Source organism: Ursus maritimus, unplaced genomic scaffold (assembly GCF_017311325.1).
Source record: "Ursus maritimus isolate PB19 unplaced genomic scaffold, ASM1731132v1 scaffold_1, whole genome shotgun sequence".
NCBI classification, from domain to species: domain Eukaryota; kingdom Metazoa; phylum Chordata; class Mammalia; order Carnivora; family Ursidae; genus Ursus; species Ursus maritimus.
Window position 1 is genome coordinate 43,555,038 of NW_024423343.1, and position 17,716 is coordinate 43,572,753.

The 17,716-nt window shown below is 37.7% G+C and overlaps 1 protein-coding gene across 1 annotated transcript in view; it reads right to left on the reverse strand.

Moving 5' to 3' along the window:
• The window catches only part of ANKAR (ankyrin and armadillo repeat containing), a 67,641-nt gene that overhangs the window by 24,488 nt on the left and 25,437 nt on the right, over positions 1 to 17,716 (reverse strand). Inside the window, exons 8-11 of the mRNA XM_040642961.1 lie at positions 15,605 to 15,813; positions 12,173 to 12,277; positions 8,593 to 8,834; positions 4,386 to 4,554 (exon numbers count right to left, since the gene is read on the reverse strand). Of these exons, the coding sequence (XP_040498895.1) occupies positions 4,386 to 4,554; positions 8,593 to 8,834; positions 12,173 to 12,277; positions 15,605 to 15,813 (725 nt within the window). The remainder of the gene's footprint in view (positions 1 to 4,385; positions 4,555 to 8,592; positions 8,835 to 12,172; positions 12,278 to 15,604; positions 15,814 to 17,716) is intronic.

Genomic DNA, 17,716 nt, shown 5'->3' on the forward strand with positions numbered 1-17,716 from the left:
TTTTTTTTTAGCATTTTCTTACCTTCTGTCATGATGTTTCAATCTTATCACATACCTGCTCTGCTCCAGCCCTGAAATTAACCATTTCTTCAAGAAGTTCTGTTTCCTTTTAATGAGGAATTGTACTTATTCCATTGCTACTGAAATATCATTGCTTCTAGACTCTCTTAGCAGACAAAACCAGGAAAATATATATATTTCCAATTTTCCAATTCCAGCCCAACCCCACAGGACTTATTACCTTTCCATATTCTGTATACTTCTTTTTACAGTGAGAACCCAATACTATCAACATATTTACTTATTTGTTTCGTTCTACAATACTTAGAACACAGGTGCAGAGCTGTTTCACCCATATCACTATGAAATACAAACCCACTAAGAAAAATTCAAGATATGTTTGCAGTTATTTTTTTTCCTCCCTTGACTGAGGCTATATAGTCAAGTGCTGTGTTCACTGGTTTTGTTTTCTTTTTTTAAGCAGGCTCTACACCCAGCATGGAGGCCAATGTGGGGCTTGAACTCGCAACCCTGAGATCAAAACCTGAGCTGAGATCAAGAGTTGGATGCTTAGCTGACTAAACCACCCAGGCACCTGTGAAGGGCTGTGTTCAAAAGTCACATAACAAAAGCGTCTTCCTTCGTCTCAGGGCATGATCCCGGCATTCTGGGATCGAGCCCTACATCAGGCTCCTCCGCTGGAAGCCTGCTTCTTCCTCTCCCCCTCCCCCTGCTTGTGTTCCCTCTCTTGCTGGCTGTCTCTATCTCTGTCAAATGAATAAAAAATCCTTAAAAAAAACAAAAACAAAAGTCACTTGTATTCACCTTTTTCTTCTTCTTGTAAAGTCTTTATGTAATTCATTTGAAATTTAGTTGGGTTCATTTGTTTCTGCTTGTTTTCAATTTTAGTTTCCCCTTGGTAGCCTTAAGGATCTAATGCGTTTTTTTTCTAATATGTAAGACATATGTTTCCAAACATCAAAACTGTACAGAAAGTGTTTTTGTATTCAAATAGGCAGACTCTAAATGTAGCATTTGTTCTTTCATAGACTATTCAGGTTACTTATCTCTGTTAAGGCCTTAATGTTTATATATATATATATATATATATATATATATATATATATATACACACACAATGTATATATATATATATATACACACACACATATGTATATCACTTATATCAAATATATTAACCTTTGTAATGGATATTTTCATCATTCAATCATTTGTTTTTTCAGCAAATACTTTATTGAGGAGCTACTACATGCCAGGCACTGTCCTAGGCACTGGGAAACAGTGATGAATCAACAAGACAAAGTCCCTGACCTTGTGGAACAAGCCAAAGGCCAGAAGTATGAAATAGCAATACATTCCATACTACTTCAGAGTAAAATAAGAGAGGGAGAGAGTGACAGGAAGCGAGGGGAAGGTCATTTCCATTTGGAATTAGAAGGTTAGAAGGGCCTATATGCTGTGACAGAAATCTGGGCTTTATCCTAGATGACAAAGAGCCAGTGAATGATTTAAAAGAGGGTAAAAATATGATCAACTCTGCATTCGACATATATCACTCTAGTAATACCCAGAATGTTGTGAAACCCAATAGGTTACTAGAATTACGAGAGTGGGGGGTGGATCCTTCGTTTACCCTGTACTACTACATCAGTCCAACAGTGGAAATTCCTACACTCAGGCGTGTTTCTTGTTTCTTCCATAAAAGGAATAGTGAGTTACAGAATTTCTTAATTTGGAGAATCATTCATCACAAACACATGACTTGGGTTCTGTTGGCATTTTTTTTTTTTTTTTTGGTTGTTTTCTCAAAGAAAGCTTTACAGCAATAAGGCTGAAGTTCTTCTCTCTATTTGATTCCTGTGTCTGCTTATCAATTGGATCCAAATTCTAAAGGGAGAGGGGCTATCTTAGTGCCTCAACAATCCAAACTAGCTCTAAAGCTCAGAGGAGAGGTCAGGGATTTGGATGGAGAACTAGGAAGGATAGATTATAATCATAACAAAGTTCTGAAGAGTAAATACAATTGCTTAGGAGAGTGTGCTGTATTAAAAAATAAAATAATAAAATAAAATAAAATAAAATAAAATAAAATAAGCAGCAGACCAAGGCCAGAAGCCTGAGGAACTCCCAACTTTAAGAGTTGGGTGGAAGAAGTTTAATGATGGAGATGGCCTTTATCTAAAACTCTTGTGAACAGAATTCCAAAGTTTTCAGATTTTAGAAGGCAATGATTGCATTAAGTATCAATTACCTAACATCCCAGGGAGTGTGGAGAAAACACGTCTGCAGTGAAATGTGTCAATAATCATTTTAAGAAGAATGAAGTGTTCCTTAAGTTGTGCTGATAGTTTGCATTTGAAAAGCATTTTGTTTACTTTCTGTTACATATTTCGGTTTCCATGGTGGGGTCATGCAAACCTGTGTCAATAACACAGAACAGGACAATTGTGTTCCATAAAACAGAGGAAATCTGAAGCATGGCAGGAGTGAGAGTAGGCATGCAGGCACACACGTAAGCCGAAGAGTGTGAAATAAGCAGCTACAGATGGGGGAAGCAAAGGCTTAAACCAAACCAAACTCAAGAAAGGTTGAGGAACTCCTGGAGACAGGGGTCAAGACTAAGGAGATGTTAATAAATCCATCGTCTCAAGAAACTACCTGTGACTCTGCTTTGGGGCCATTTTACCTGAATGCATGAAATCTTAAAGTGGTTGAGAATGGTTAAGAAGATATTGGAATTAATAAAATTCCTTTGTGAACCCCTACAACTTAAGAACCCAGCTAACAGCCAAGAGAATTGTTAAAGCACTAACATTATAAATGAAGCATTTATATATTATAAATGAAGAGAAAAAAATTAACTTTTTTTCCCCAAAATTATCTTCCTTGGAATGAGAATATAGATTACAGTATAGGATAAGTTACTTTCCTTTAGATAAGGCAAGAGCCCAAAAAGAAACAATTTCAACAATTTATTTCTATAGCTTTCTTTCATGAATTTATACACGTTTATTTGTTCAAATGGCCTCTATAATTCGTGCTTTGTTCTAGCATCTAGGATTTGGAGGATGAAAAAGGATAGGGAAAAACTAGTCCCTGTCTTTACATTGGGGGGGGGGGCAGAGGGAGAGGGAGAGAATCTTAAGGCAGCTTCACACCCAGCATGGAGCCAGACTTGGGGCTCAATCTCACGACCCTAAGATCAGGGCCTGAACTGAACCCAAGAGTTGGACGCTTAACCAACTGAGCCACCCAGGCATGCCCTGTCCATCTTTAAATTTTAATTAAGGAGATGAAACACAATAATAAAATAACGAACAACTATAAACAGGTAAAAATTCTATGGCTAAAATAAGCATAAGAGCTGGCTCTCTCTAATGCTATTTTTTTAAACTTTTTTAAGATATTTATTTATTTATTTATTTGACAGAGAGCGAGCATAAGCAGGGGGCCTGCAGGTGGAGGGAGAGGGAGAAGCAGGCTCCCCGCTGAGCAGTGAGCCAAATGTGGGGCTTGATCCCAGGATCCTGGGATCATGACCTGAGCCGAAGGCAGACACTTAACTGACTAAGCCACCCAGGTGTCCCCAGAGATGATACTTAACTTTGAAGCTCTAAAGTAAAAGAAAGCTCTCTGCAACAATCCCCTTACCCATAACCCTGTCTTACATGTTAACCAACATATTTTTTTCTATATTTATTCCTCAAGAACTAGAATGGAAAGATGATAAACTGAGGAGGAGGAAAAATGGGCAAGCTTTCCCCCAATTTTTTATCTCCTCAAATTTGGGGAAAACCATGGATTTGAAGCTTACCCTGTTATGTGTATGCACACTGAAATGAGATCATTCTTATAGAACCTAAGAGACCATTTGCAGTGCCGACAAGAGCTACCTCATAGCTTGTGATGTTCTTGGTGCTGATATGTACTTCAGACTGTGATGACTGGCCTAACGACCTGATGACCTAGAATTTTGATATCCAATATCTAACAGCAAATCTGAAGTTGTTGTGGTAACTTGTAGAATAATTCCCATTGATCAATATATGTGTTAATCACACAAGGAGTTATCTACTCAAGTCCTTGGGCATATTAACTGCATTATTTTTATGATTTATGACAACATTTCCATTTATAAAAAAGTCCAATTAAACTTTTTTTTTAAACTATGGCTTTGACAGTCAATTCCTTTTATAAACCAGCATTTGAACTTGAGTGTTCCAGATATTTAGTTTATATTATATATGTCTAGATCCATTCTAAGATAAATCCAGGACATATATTCATATAGGACAAGTCCAGCCTGTATTTGCTTCACTTAATATATCTGATCACTTAGAAATAATACAGAAATTGAGGCTCACCTGAATCAGAACTCAGAAATGTGATAAGATATTGGATGCCATTATGGTCTCTCACTGTTCTTTGATTTTGTTCATTTCCCATACATAATACCCGTATACAGTTCATTACATTTATTAGCACATTTTCTATGTCTAACTTCAAAAGATTTATCAGAGCTGGGATTCCATTCTAAAAAGAAAGAAACAAAAAATTAATTGATGGGCACGTGATGTGATGAGCACTGGAAGGTATACACAACTGATGAAACGTTGAACACTACATCTGAAACTAATGATATACTTTATGTTGGCTAATTGAACTTAAATAAGAAAACAACTGAATTATTTAAGATTTATGCAATCTTTATTTAAAAACATAAGTCTATAATCTTTCTTGCTATAAATATCTGCTTATGTAGGAGATAATGATTGTTCACAAACAAATGTGTCTACTGGTATGTCACATTAAATGACAGTTAATATAAGTTTGAGCATAAAGTAGCCTCCTCTACACCAAAATTGAATTAAGGCTACAAGTTCACTGTAACATTTAATAACTCTCAAAAAAGTAAAGCAACTGAGTAAGATTAATTGAATACACTGCCAATTTGGAAATATTTGCCATTGCAGACATTGTACTGGTAATTGGTAATTATATTTGTGCAACACAAAATATTTTTAAATGTGAATATAATTTCCTAATTTTAAATGGAGTAAAGATGGCATTTCCCTGTACTAACAGAAATAATGCAAGAGTATTAAAAGAGATAAACAGAAATGTAACTTCATTTTCCATAAAGGCAGGAGACACCTATAGTGTTGAGTCACCATAAGTATGTGTGAGTTACCAGCAGAGATGAGAGAGATCTCCAATGGCCACTGTCCACAGGAAATGCTAGCAAAGCACAGTTTTCCTAAGTGAGTTGCCTCTACCTTGAGGGGCAGAAAAAGAAATACACAATTCCCTGTCCAAAACAATGGGAATGGATATGTAGGATGGCAGCAGGCTCTTTCCTGGGTCCATTTAGCATAAAGTTTCAAAACTTAGGGAAGGCAAGGATTAGCAACAAATCATACCAAACAGATATGTTTGGATGAAGTAGTCTATTGGTGAGGTAAAAAAGGAAGAGACAGACTCTGGATTGTGTAGGAAACAGAATCTACATTGTGAGGTACTATGCACCAGTCTCTGTGGGCTTAGGGAAAAGTAAAGCTGAAAGGATCCATGCATACAACTCCGTGGCATAAGTTATATCCTTGCTAGCCCAGAACTGGGCCCTTTCCCACATATACTTCCTGCAAATAGCCAGACCAGAAAGAACTTACCTAATTCAAAGATGAGTAATGATCATAAAGGAACCAGAACAGCATCTTTCCAAATATATTTAAGAAAAAAACTTATGACAGATGAAGAATGCTCATCAAGAAAAAAAATACTGCCACAAAATAGATGAAATTTTAACCAAAAGTGGCATATTATTAGCAACGAAAAAAATTAATGAGGTAATCACTTCTATAAAACAAGAATGCACAAGAGCGACATCAGAGATTGGGGAGTTTTTTTTTGTTTTTGTTTTTGTTTTGAGACGGGGGAAATGAAGTGAGAGCTGAACAAGCTCAGGAAAGATGTGGAGAAATATTAAAGCCAAATTTCCACACAAAAATAAATCAATGCTGAAAAACATAGCAAGTGACAGGACAGGATTGAGAAAAAAAGAAAAATGAAATAAAATGAAACAATGAGTGGAAAAGGACTACAGAAAAAATGATAGCTATGTAAGACAGAAAAAGGTGATACAATACACAAATAATTAGTGTTCCCACAGATAAGTGGTCATTTAATTCAGACCAATAAATCCAGTGGTCAGCATTTGACTTTCACCTCACAATAGCTTTGACACTTTTCATCATCTTTTCCTCTTGAAACACCTTCTTCACTTTGCTGATAGGACAACAGATTCTTCAGGTTTCCTCCTACCTTGCTGGCCATTCCTTCTTAGTCTCTTTTGAGGTCCCTCCAGATCTTTCAACTTTCCCACAAATCCTGGTGACTTAACTTTAAAAATATAATACAGAATGTGATCACTTCTCACCATTTCCACTATTATCATCCTGGTCTAAGACGTCATTATCTGTCATCTGGATTGCTATAATAGTTTTTTAATCAGTCTCACAACATCCACCTTTGCCCACCTATTTCAAAACAGAAGGAAAAGTGATAATAAATCTCTCCATGGAACTTCCCAGAATAAAATCACTCAATGGCTTCACATACTCAGTGTAAAAGCTAAGTGTCTAACAGTTGCCCACATGGCCCTACATGATGTGGTCCACTACTACCCAGCTAAGCATCTCCTATTTCACTCCCCTCAGCTACTTTTGCTTTCTTGCTGTTCTTTGAACATGCCAGGCACATTCCAACTTCCATTAACTTTGCACTTTTTTCCTCTGCCTAGCGTGCTCTTTCCAACAGAAAACATGACATACTCTCTTAACTACTTCAGGTCTATACTCAAATGCCAATTTCAAATGCCAACTCCCCCCTTCCCTTTCCCTGTTTTATTTTCCTCCTTACACTTCCTCTCATCTAACATACTATATATGTGGTTTATTTGCTTTGTTTATTGTCTTGCTACTCCCAACTACAATACAAGTTCCATGACACTGGGGTTTTGCCTGTTTCACCTACTGCTATCAGCCCAGCATCTAAAATAAAATAAAATCTGCCATCTAAGAAACTCACAAAAAGTACTTGTGTGGATAGACTAAAAGAATACTACAGGGAAAAAAAAATACTTAAACATACAAATTCAGGAAAACATTCCAAACATAAAAGATGAACATACATGTTGAAAAGTTATACCAAATCCCAGAAAAAACAGGTAACTAATGTTGATACGTCAGTCCTGGACTTTAAAGATAAGGAGAGAAAGAAAACACTGACCATACAGTAGAAGATTAAAAAATAATGAGAAATTATGACAGAACTAAGATTAAATGTCATAAGTGTAAATGAGTCTATACTCAACAAAAAGCTAATGGCAAAGCAAAATGTAAATATGCTGTATACAGGGACATATTTATCCTAACTCTGGGTAATTATTAGATTAACTGGAGATATAGAAATTCTAAATAAAGACTAACTCTAGAGGTGGGCCTGGGGTTTTATATTTCTAATATATTTTCCAAATGATAATAAACCAACCAACAGGAAAAGGATAGGCATATCCTTTGATGAAAAAGGATAGGCAAAGCCAAATGAAACATGAGAACAGAAAGGAAACAGAGATCATAAACATAATTCTGGACAAGCTAGAATTCAGGGAAAAAGTATTAAACTTGACAAAAAGGGTACATTTTATGATGCTAAATGACTCGATCCATGGTGAAGAAGCATCGCCTGAAGAAAACTATAAAAATAATTTTATAACTATCTACTAAAAGATCTTAAATAAAACATTAGCAGACACAATAAGGTGGGGTTTATTTGAGGAAATATGGCATGGCAAAGATTGCTTGGTGTTCACAAAATGTAACTTTCTGGTATATAATCAGACTACATTTTCCCGCCAGAACGGAAGAGCCAAAGTGGTAGCATTTCTTTTAATATCTTCTCATAAACAACAAGAAGCGACCACACCGCAGAGCTAAGTAGTTACTTGGCCTGCCATCCATGTTATCCCAGGTGATAGTTTTACTAGATATTTTTGTTGAGAAACAGTCCTCCCTGGACCTCTTGCACTCCTCCCTGTATTGGAGTGTATTAAGATTGTGACAGCTCTTTCACCTGAGCTGTTCCTTGGGACTTTTATGCAGCTAGTAATCTTGAAAGGCATGGTAACGTCTCTTCAAAGAACAGGCTGGCTTACTGACTGCTACTAAAGTGACAGGTTTCTTAAGCTCGAGGTCCTTCTGGGGCAACACAAACCCAATGTATGGGTAGCATCCCTCGGGGTCCACTGTGTTGCCTTGGGAGAAAGGCACAGGGGAACCAGACAACTCTGCCAGAGCTCATGTCCTTTGCTGTGCTTGCTCTGGCACTGTCTTGCTGTTGTTTACTTTTGGCACTCATGGGATTGTGGCAGGTTTGTTCTTTGCCATCTTCCTTGAGACTGGAGCTTTTCCCTGGGAGTTTCGCCACTGCATGATAACACGGGCGTGTACCTTTCTAGCTTCTATATAATGGAATTATTGTCAGTCAAAATGATATTCAATGAATAAAACTTACATATTTGGCAATAATGTCCTTGTTTTCAAGTTGAGCAATGTCATATAAAATGACGGCACAGCGAGAATGTAGTTCAGGCTCATCAGAAGCCAGTAGGTTGATCAGAGCTGGGATGCCTCCTGCCTCTACTACAGCGTGCACGATGCTTGCGTGGGTGGAGATATTACTCAATAACCCAACTGTTTTGCACTGTAATTTTATTTTGGAACCTTTTAATAGATTGATTAAGGCAGGAATGGTACCTACAATGAAGAAATCAAGAAAAAAAACCATGAATTATTTGTAACCATTTATAATTAACTTACTTTGATAAGATTTAAATAAGGGTTATGGTCACTGCCATATACACAATTAGCAAATAATTCTATAAAATATTTGTAAAATTATTTGAAACTATATGAATGTACTTTTTTGTCTTCTCTATAATTCAGGCAGCTCTCATTATTCACACATTGGATAGTCACACAGCACACAAATCTGTATTCCATATTGGCAACTCGCAGCCCCCTTGGAACCATGGTCTTTTGGTTTAAGATGATGGATGAATAAATTCTTTCAGCTACTATATGACAGAGTTCCATTTCGGTATTTCATCCAATTTTTGTGGTGGTATTTGTGCAATTATTTGAGCATTTTATTATATTTTACATATATATATGTATGTAAATATATATATATAAAAGTGCTCAATCTAGTAAAAAGCAACTTTAGCTTCATTAGTTACAATAGGTTCAAGGTCAGAGATCACTGGATATGGTGAAAAATAGAAAATCTGGCTTCAGCTACATCCTGTATATCAGTTCAATGTGAAGAAAGAAAAGTACACCCTCTAGAGCACACAAGAAATGCTGGAAAATATAACGGGTATAATTAGGGCTTTATTTATCCACCTGAAATGAAACCTCCTTCATAACTTATCTATGGTTCACTTTTTGGACACCGAGATTTTGTACACGTTTTTAGGAACACTAAAGGTTAGTTTTAGGGTACCACCTATACTTTTTATTCATTTATTCATTCAACAAATATTTATGGAGCATTTCATGTGTGCCCAATATCCACATTAGAGCTGTGGATACCATACTGGACAGTGCAGATAGGACATTTCCATCATTTCAGAAAGTTGTATCAGATAATGGTGTTCTCAGAACAACTCAATGAAGTAGGAATCATTTGATTAACGAGGAAATTAGGGTTAGAGAGGGCAAGCAATTAGCCTAAGTTCTAAAAGCAGAGCTAGTTATAAACCCAGGGCTGACACAAAAACAGCTATTTTTAAAAGTTTTTATTTGAATTCCAGTTAGTTTACTACAGTATAATATTAGTTTCAGGTATACAATATAGTGAGTGATTCAACATTTCCATACAATACGCAGTGCTCACTACCAAAAAACTATTTTTAATTTAAAAAATAAATTGTGTAAATACAGAATAGGGATAATTTCTAAGCAAAAGTAAATATAAAAGGTAGTACAGTAAGTAATTTAATATCATTTTTGAGTTTGCAATTTTTTAGAGAGTGGAATTTATAAAGTTTTTTGATCATGTGCAGTTTCTGTGTGAAAAATAAAATATAAAGTTGTCAGAGAAAGACAAATACTATATGATTTCACTTATTTGTGAAATCTAAAAAACAAAATAAATGAATAAACAAAGAAAAAATAGAATCAGACCACTAAATACAAAGAACAAACTGATGGTTGCCAGAGGGGAGGGAGGTGGGGGGAACGGGTAAAAAAAAAATGGGTGAAGGGGAGTGGGAGATACAGACTTCTGGTTATGGAATGAATAAATCATAGGAATAAAAGGTACAGCATAGGGAATATAGTCAATGGTATTGTAATAGCACCGCATGGAGAAGATATGAATAGACATTTTCCCAAAGAAGACATCCAGATGGCTAACAGACATATATGAAAAGATGCTCAACATCACTCATCATCAGGGAAATGCAAATCAAAATCACAATGAGATACCACCTCAGACCTGTCAGAATGGCTAAAATTAACAACACAAGAAACAACAGGTGTTGGTGAGGATGTGGAGAAAGGGGAACCCTCTTGCACTGTTGGTGGGAATGCAAACTGGTGCAGCCAATCTGGAAAACAGTATGGAGATTCCTCAAAAAGTTAAAAATGGGGGCGCCTGGGAGGCTCAGTCGTTGGGCGTCTGCCTTCAGCTCAGGGCGTGATCCCATCTATTGGGTCAAGCCCCGCATCGGGCTCCTCCACTGGGAGCCTGCTTCTTCCTCTCCCACTCCCCCTGCTTGTGTTCCCTCTCTCGCTGGCTGTCTCTATCTCTAATAAATAAATAAATAAAATCTTTTGAAAAAAAAGTTAAAAATGGAATTACCCTATTGTTCAGCAATTGCACTACTAGGTAGTTTTCCAAAGGATACAAAAATACAGATTCAAAGGGGTACATGCAGGTTAAATACCAATTAATAAATATACAAAGAAGAAGATGTTTATAGCAGCATTATCAACAATAGCCAAATAATGGAAAGAACCCAAATGTCCGATGACTGATGGATAAAGAAGATGTGGTACACGTGTACACACACACACACACACACACACACACACACACACACAGAGTGGAATATTATTCAGCCATCAAAAAGAATGAAATCATGCCATTTGCAATGACATGGATGGAGCTGTAGCATATTATGTCAATCAGAGAAATAAGTCCGAGAAAGACAAATAGCATATGATTTCACTTGTATGTGGAATTTAAAAAAGAAAACAGATGAACATATGAAAAGGGGAAAAGAAAAAATGGGAGAGAGGGAAACAAGCTATAAGAGACTCTTAATGATAAAGAACAAACTGAGGGTTGATGGAGGGAGGTGGGCGGGGGATGGGCTAGATGGGTGATGGGTATTAAGGAGGGCACTTATTATGATGAGCACTGGGTGTTACATGTAAGTGATGAATCACTGAATTCTACTCCTGAAACCAGTACTGCACTGTACATTAACTAACTAGAATTAACGTAAATTTTGAAAAAAAAAAATAGCATTGCATGATGACAGATGGTAGCTGCACTTAAGGTGAGCACAGCATAATGTATAGAGTTGTTGAATCACCATGTTGTACACCTGAAACTAATATAACATTGTGTGTCAACTATACTCAAATTAAAAAATATGTATATAAATACATAATATTTATAAATTAATAAATATTTATATCTATGTGTTTATCAGGTAAAGGAAGTGATCTTAGAAAAAAGAAAAATAGAAACTTAAAATGAACTAAAAAGTTTCCTCTACAATTAAAAAGAGATTTTAAGGGGTGCCTGGGTGGCTCAGATGGTTAAGCGTCTGCCTTCAGCTCAGGTCATGATCCCGGGGCCCTGGATCAACCCCTGTTGCATTGGGCTTCCTGCTCGGCAGGGAGCCCGCTTCTCCCTCTTCCTCTTCAACTCCCCGTTTGTGCTCTCTCACTTGCTCTCTCACTCTCTTCTCAAATAAATAAATAAATAAATACTTAAATAGATTTTAAAGTGATTGAACATAATTACAGCCCTACATAAAATAGTGTAAGCAAAAGACAGTTAATAGATTTTACATCACCTGCATCCAAAATATATTTCCAGTATCCATCATTTGCTAAGCAAATTACTTCCAAAGACATCACAGCCATCATCCTTCGTTTATAGCTTTCACATTGCAGCATTTCTGGTAAGTGTTCAGCAGAAAAACATGTTATAATTTTACAAGTAGGAAAGGAATGACTGACCTGCTTCTGTACAGGCCAACTGAAGCTGTGAGTTGAGATCACCACTATCACCACCAAATGCTATTCATTAAATTCCCTCTGTGCATGGCCTTCTGTGAGGTGCTGAACAGATTGTAAACGCCCATCATCTTTGAGGGTTATAATCTATAGTTAGTACAAAAAATTCTGAAATTTTTAATCTTTGGTCTGAATGACTTAGATTGACTGGTCATGTGGTTCAAATACACTGGGAAAACATATACCTTCTCTTGCCTGAAATCAGCTGTTGAATAAAATTTGAGTGTGGGGGCACCTGGGTGGCTATGTCACTTCAGTGTCTGACTCTTGGTTTTGGCTCAGGTCATGACCTCATGGGTGGTTAAGATTGAGCCCTGCGTTTTTCCATGTTCATTGGGGGGGGGTCTGCTTCAGATTCTCTCCCTTTGCCTCTCCCCCCACTTGCATGTATTCTCACTCTAAAATAAATAAATCTCTAGAAAAAAATTTGAGTGTGAGTTTCAAAGATGGCAAAGTAAACTCCATTATTGTCAATAAAAATTTAATATCCATTAAATCATATATGAAGCTTTATATGTTTCCTAAGGATGAAGAAGACACTTCAAAAAATCTTAAATCTCCAGACAGGAGATAATGCAAATAAATATATATGCTTCTAAACAATGTCTATGGACAAGAAAAAAGCCACATAGACGTATCCTTTCCTGGTCTCTCTTTACCCAACCCCTTGTAATAGCAAATCTGGTCCTAATCCTACCTTGGCCAGATCACTCTCTGGAGCTCTCTTTTAAAATTCAGCTGCTACTCCAAGAGCTAAACCTGGAGACTTATAATAAATTTTGACTAATGCTTCCTTTCCTCATGGTGGAATTGGGCAGTGTGAAGAAGGAGAGCTATTCCAGGGCTTAAAGAAGCAGCGGTCAGATGCTCACTGGTTATTGTTGTGTTCAAGTCATTATCAGCACTTCCCAACAATGGCTGCAGGAAGGAGAGGCTGTCACCAATTTTTTGTGCCATTAGGCTATTCCTGTTAGGGACTAGTTCTTCCAACTATTGAGGTATTTCAAATGCGTTATTCTCACAAAAGTACAGGATGGTCTGAGTTCCTCCTAAAAAGACTAGGATATAATGATATATATATGCATGCAAATAAACACTGGAAACACTCTCCATATCTCTTGGGGCTGATATGATTGGAACGTGTTCCCAGTATCCAGTAAATTCCAAAATCAGGCATTGAGCCACTTTTGAACCTAATCATTCATACTTCTTGAATCAGTAGAATGGAGTTGAAAATCTTAAATCTATCTTATCCCATCCCATGTGTTGTTGGGAAAGCCATCAGTTTTCGTTCCCCAATCGGTTTCATTTTTACTTTAGTTTTATTTCAGTAAAGTAATACATGCTCTTGATTCAGAGTTAAATGTTACTAAAAGGCCTATAACAAAATATAGTGGTTCCTTGCCTCACCCTCTCCACTTTTCTGGGTTCATCTCTCCAGATATAACCACTTTGGACTCTTTCCCCTATACCTTTTGTGATTTACATATCTCCATATTTCTAAATACTTACCATCCACTTTCCTGTATCAATTTTATTTTATTTTTTAAAAGATTTTATTTATTTATTTGTCAGATAGAGAGAGCACAAGCAGGGGGAGCAGCAGGAAGAGGGAGAAGCAGGCTCCCCACTGAGCAAGGAGCCTGACATGGGTCTCCATTCCAGGACCTTGGGATCATGACCCGAGCCATAGGCAGACGCTTAACCTCTGAGCCACCCAGGCGTCCCAGCACTCTATCAATTTGAGAAATCATAGATTGACTTCATGTTATGGTAAAGGAAAAGCTAGCTCTTTCAACACTGCGCTGCCATTTCCTCTCTCCCCTTCCCCATGTTTATAGTATTCAGTTAAATTAATATTCCATACTTACATTATAATGCCTTTACAGATACTATTCACCGGTAAGCATTGTAGTGTACTACAGTTTTGTCTCCTTTCTTACTTTTGTTTTTCCTCGAGGTAATAATTTCCTTATTTTATTTCATCTCCTCAGTGTTCTTTGTACCTACTGGGAATGTCTCCCACATTTTCTCTTTGGCCGAGGTACACAGTTTCCATTCTGGGACTTCCCTTTGCTGTTGTCTTTGAAATCCCCTTTGCTTTTCTCTTGGGTCAGACTCCCAATTTCCTCTTTCTCAAGGAGAATTCCCACCTTAGTATCTCTAGGTCTTTTTTGGCGAGCCTCAACAGACAGCATCCTGATTGGCACTGTGGCTCCTAGAGCCTCCTGAGGATTCAGGGTGGAAGTCTGAGGGGTCCTCAGCTTCCCCACTGTTGGCTTGGAATGACTTCTCCAGCCTGCTAAGTCCTAAGACTTGCCTGCTTCCAATATTTTGTTGCTATGGTATCCTTTCCTGTTTTCTCTGGAATGTTTGTTTCCTGCTGTTGCTGATGTTATTCTTTAAGCTCCATGTAATTTTAGCGGGGTCTTGGGAGAGAGTAAAATTAGATGTGTGTATTCAATTGCCCTAGTAGCCCTTACCTTTATAACATTTCTGGCTAGACTGAATCCAGATTTGGAAAAAAATCTCCAGCAAAATTTTTCACAAAACATTTATCAATATATGAGAGAAAATGTTGCTGAATCTATCTTTTAAATTAGGAAAGAATAAATTGGAGGGTATCTTTTTCACTTGAACTTTAATTTCCTTCCTCTTTCCTTGTTTTTTTTTTTTTTAATTTGCTTTTCTGATGGAGAAGGGATAGATGGACTTTTGGAGAAAGTTGGAAAACAAAAATAAATATAACTGTATAAAATAAAGTCTAGGTTACTATTGTTTGATTTTTAATTTAGAAATAAAACTACTTTTGGGGCGCCTGGGTAGCGCAGTCGTTAAGCGTCTGCCTTCGGCTCAGGGCGTGATCCTGGAGTTATGGGATCGAGCTCCACATCAGGCTCCTCCTCTGGAAGCCTGCTTCTTCCTCTCCCACTCCCCCTGCTTGTGTTCCCTCTCTCGCTGGCTGTCTCTGTCAAATAAATAAATAAAATCTTTAAAAAAAAAAAAGAAATAAAACTACTTTGTACACACAAAATATAGTTCAGTATTATTTGTATTTCTGGTTTTAAGTAAAAAACGTTTATGATTTTTAACTGTTTAAAATATGCATGTATTATTTTGTTTGCTCTATTTCAGAGTTAGCATCAATGATTAAGCTAAATAATAATCAGAACATTTATTTATACAAAGATTACATGTTGCATACTCACCTACCAAAGTTCTCCAAACTGGGAGTTCAGGAATATTTAACTCTATGATATGCTTGAGAACCTCTGTGTGAAAGGTTAGCACTGATAAGTGAATTATATTATTTCCTTTAATATCTGTTTTCCTCCAGTTAGCACCAAGAGAAAATAGGTACTGAATCGTGTCCAGTGCTCCCGAGGTGGCGGCAAGCAGCAGAGGCGTGCACTGATTCCTAAAAATCAAGGACGTACCACAGTAACGGAGCACAAGCACGGTGTCGAGGTCACTTTTTGTGAAGCTACACAAACTGCTGTTGGAGGAAGTCGGACTCACACCATCACCTTGTCTTCATCACGTGTCACTGTTCTATATATGCCACATGTGAATCGATTTGCCTCCCTTGCCTCGGTGGTCCTTAGTATTTGCGCCTACTCTCTCTCCCAACTTAATTGTCACGCCCTGTAATTTGTTCAGAAGTTGATAATGCACAAAGTTCTTAGAATGTACCACCTACTGTCATCCCTGCAACAACTCTGAGTGAAGGAACAGCAAGGCACAAGCATTATCAGCACATTTTACAAAGGAGGAAACTGAGGCTCAGGTAGCGTTCCAACCCATTTCTTTATTCTTTGTGTCCAGTTCTCAAATCTCAGCTTCCTTATCATGGCAGAAACTAAGAGAGTTTCTCAAAATCCCACTATCTGCTTTTTAGATAGTGAAGATCTTTTGGTTAGGCACATGGCTGTCCAGCCAAATACTGCATTTCCCAGATTCCTTTATGGATAGCTATGGCCATATGCCTAAGTTTAGCCAATGTGATGTTAGAAGTTATGCGGGCAACCCTCTTAAAGAGAAAAGGAATGTGCCACTACCTTTCATTTCTTTTTCTCTTCATGGCTAACATACAGGCCTAACAATGAAAGCAGGAGTTGCCGTTTTGTACCAGGATATGGAAACCACATGTGAACAAGCAATGAGAAGACTCACATGTTCACCTTGTCTGAACTACAGTATTCTGGCATGTCTGTCACCACAGCTTCAACTGTATCTTAAGTAACAGATCTAGTGACTAGCAATGTGGCCTGAAGCAAACTGGGTTACTTTTTTCATCTGTCAAAGAATGAGGGTGATGACACTCAGCTCACAGAGTTAGTGTCAGGGATGAGTACAGTGCTTAGCACAGTCTTGATACACATTCCCCTCACTCTCTTCTCACCATGTCACATGCCTCAAATGTTACTTTTTTATCCTTATACCCGTGCTTTCCTCTCTTCATGAAACCCTCCTTCTCTTGATGCCTGTCCTTGAACTTTCACCTCTGTCCAGCTAGCCCCAGATCTTTCTCTCTCTCTTCTATTCCCTTTTTCCTGGGCCTTGGGGAAACTCTTGTCTTTTATGAGTAAACACCTCTTCACTTTCTCCCTTTTGTACTTCAACAAGACTGTTCTCTTGCTTTCTTTATCCTACTCAATGGTAGGAATAAAGATTACTTCTACTTTAACGCCATCACTCTGATTTTCCTCATACGAAAAATATACTATCACATAAACTATATTTCTCTTTTCAATTCCATACTGCCGTTCCCCCTACCCTGCGGAGTCCTCTTCCAGCATCTTAGCTCATGAATTGCCTCACCAACACGCTTCAACGTCCATGCTAATGACCATCTATGTGCTAATCTCTCGGTTCTTTGTCCTACCTTCATTTGGGCTCCACCGTCACACACACCTGCACTGTTACACTCTTCATTAGTTCCATGCAGCTCCCAACCTCAGTAACTGTCCTCTCTATGAATCCTTGTCTTTTTCCTCACATTCATAGATAGCTTCTTACTTTACCTCTGATATTCAACTGTTTCACCTTTCGCAATCCATTAAGTCTTTATCCCCACCCCTCCCTTCCTCTCAAAGACACATCGTCACAATATGACAGAGCCAGAGCTGACTCGGGTCTCCACATGCCATGGCTCTTTCCAGAATCTATTAGTTAGAGAATCTATTAGCAAGAGACCTTGGTGTCCTGAAAGCTTTCTCTACATACATCTCTGCCCCAACCTAGAGGGAGGATTAATTTCTTCACTGAATAATAATGGCCAGGTGATTTGAAGACCCAGAAATATCTGAATGAAACTATAC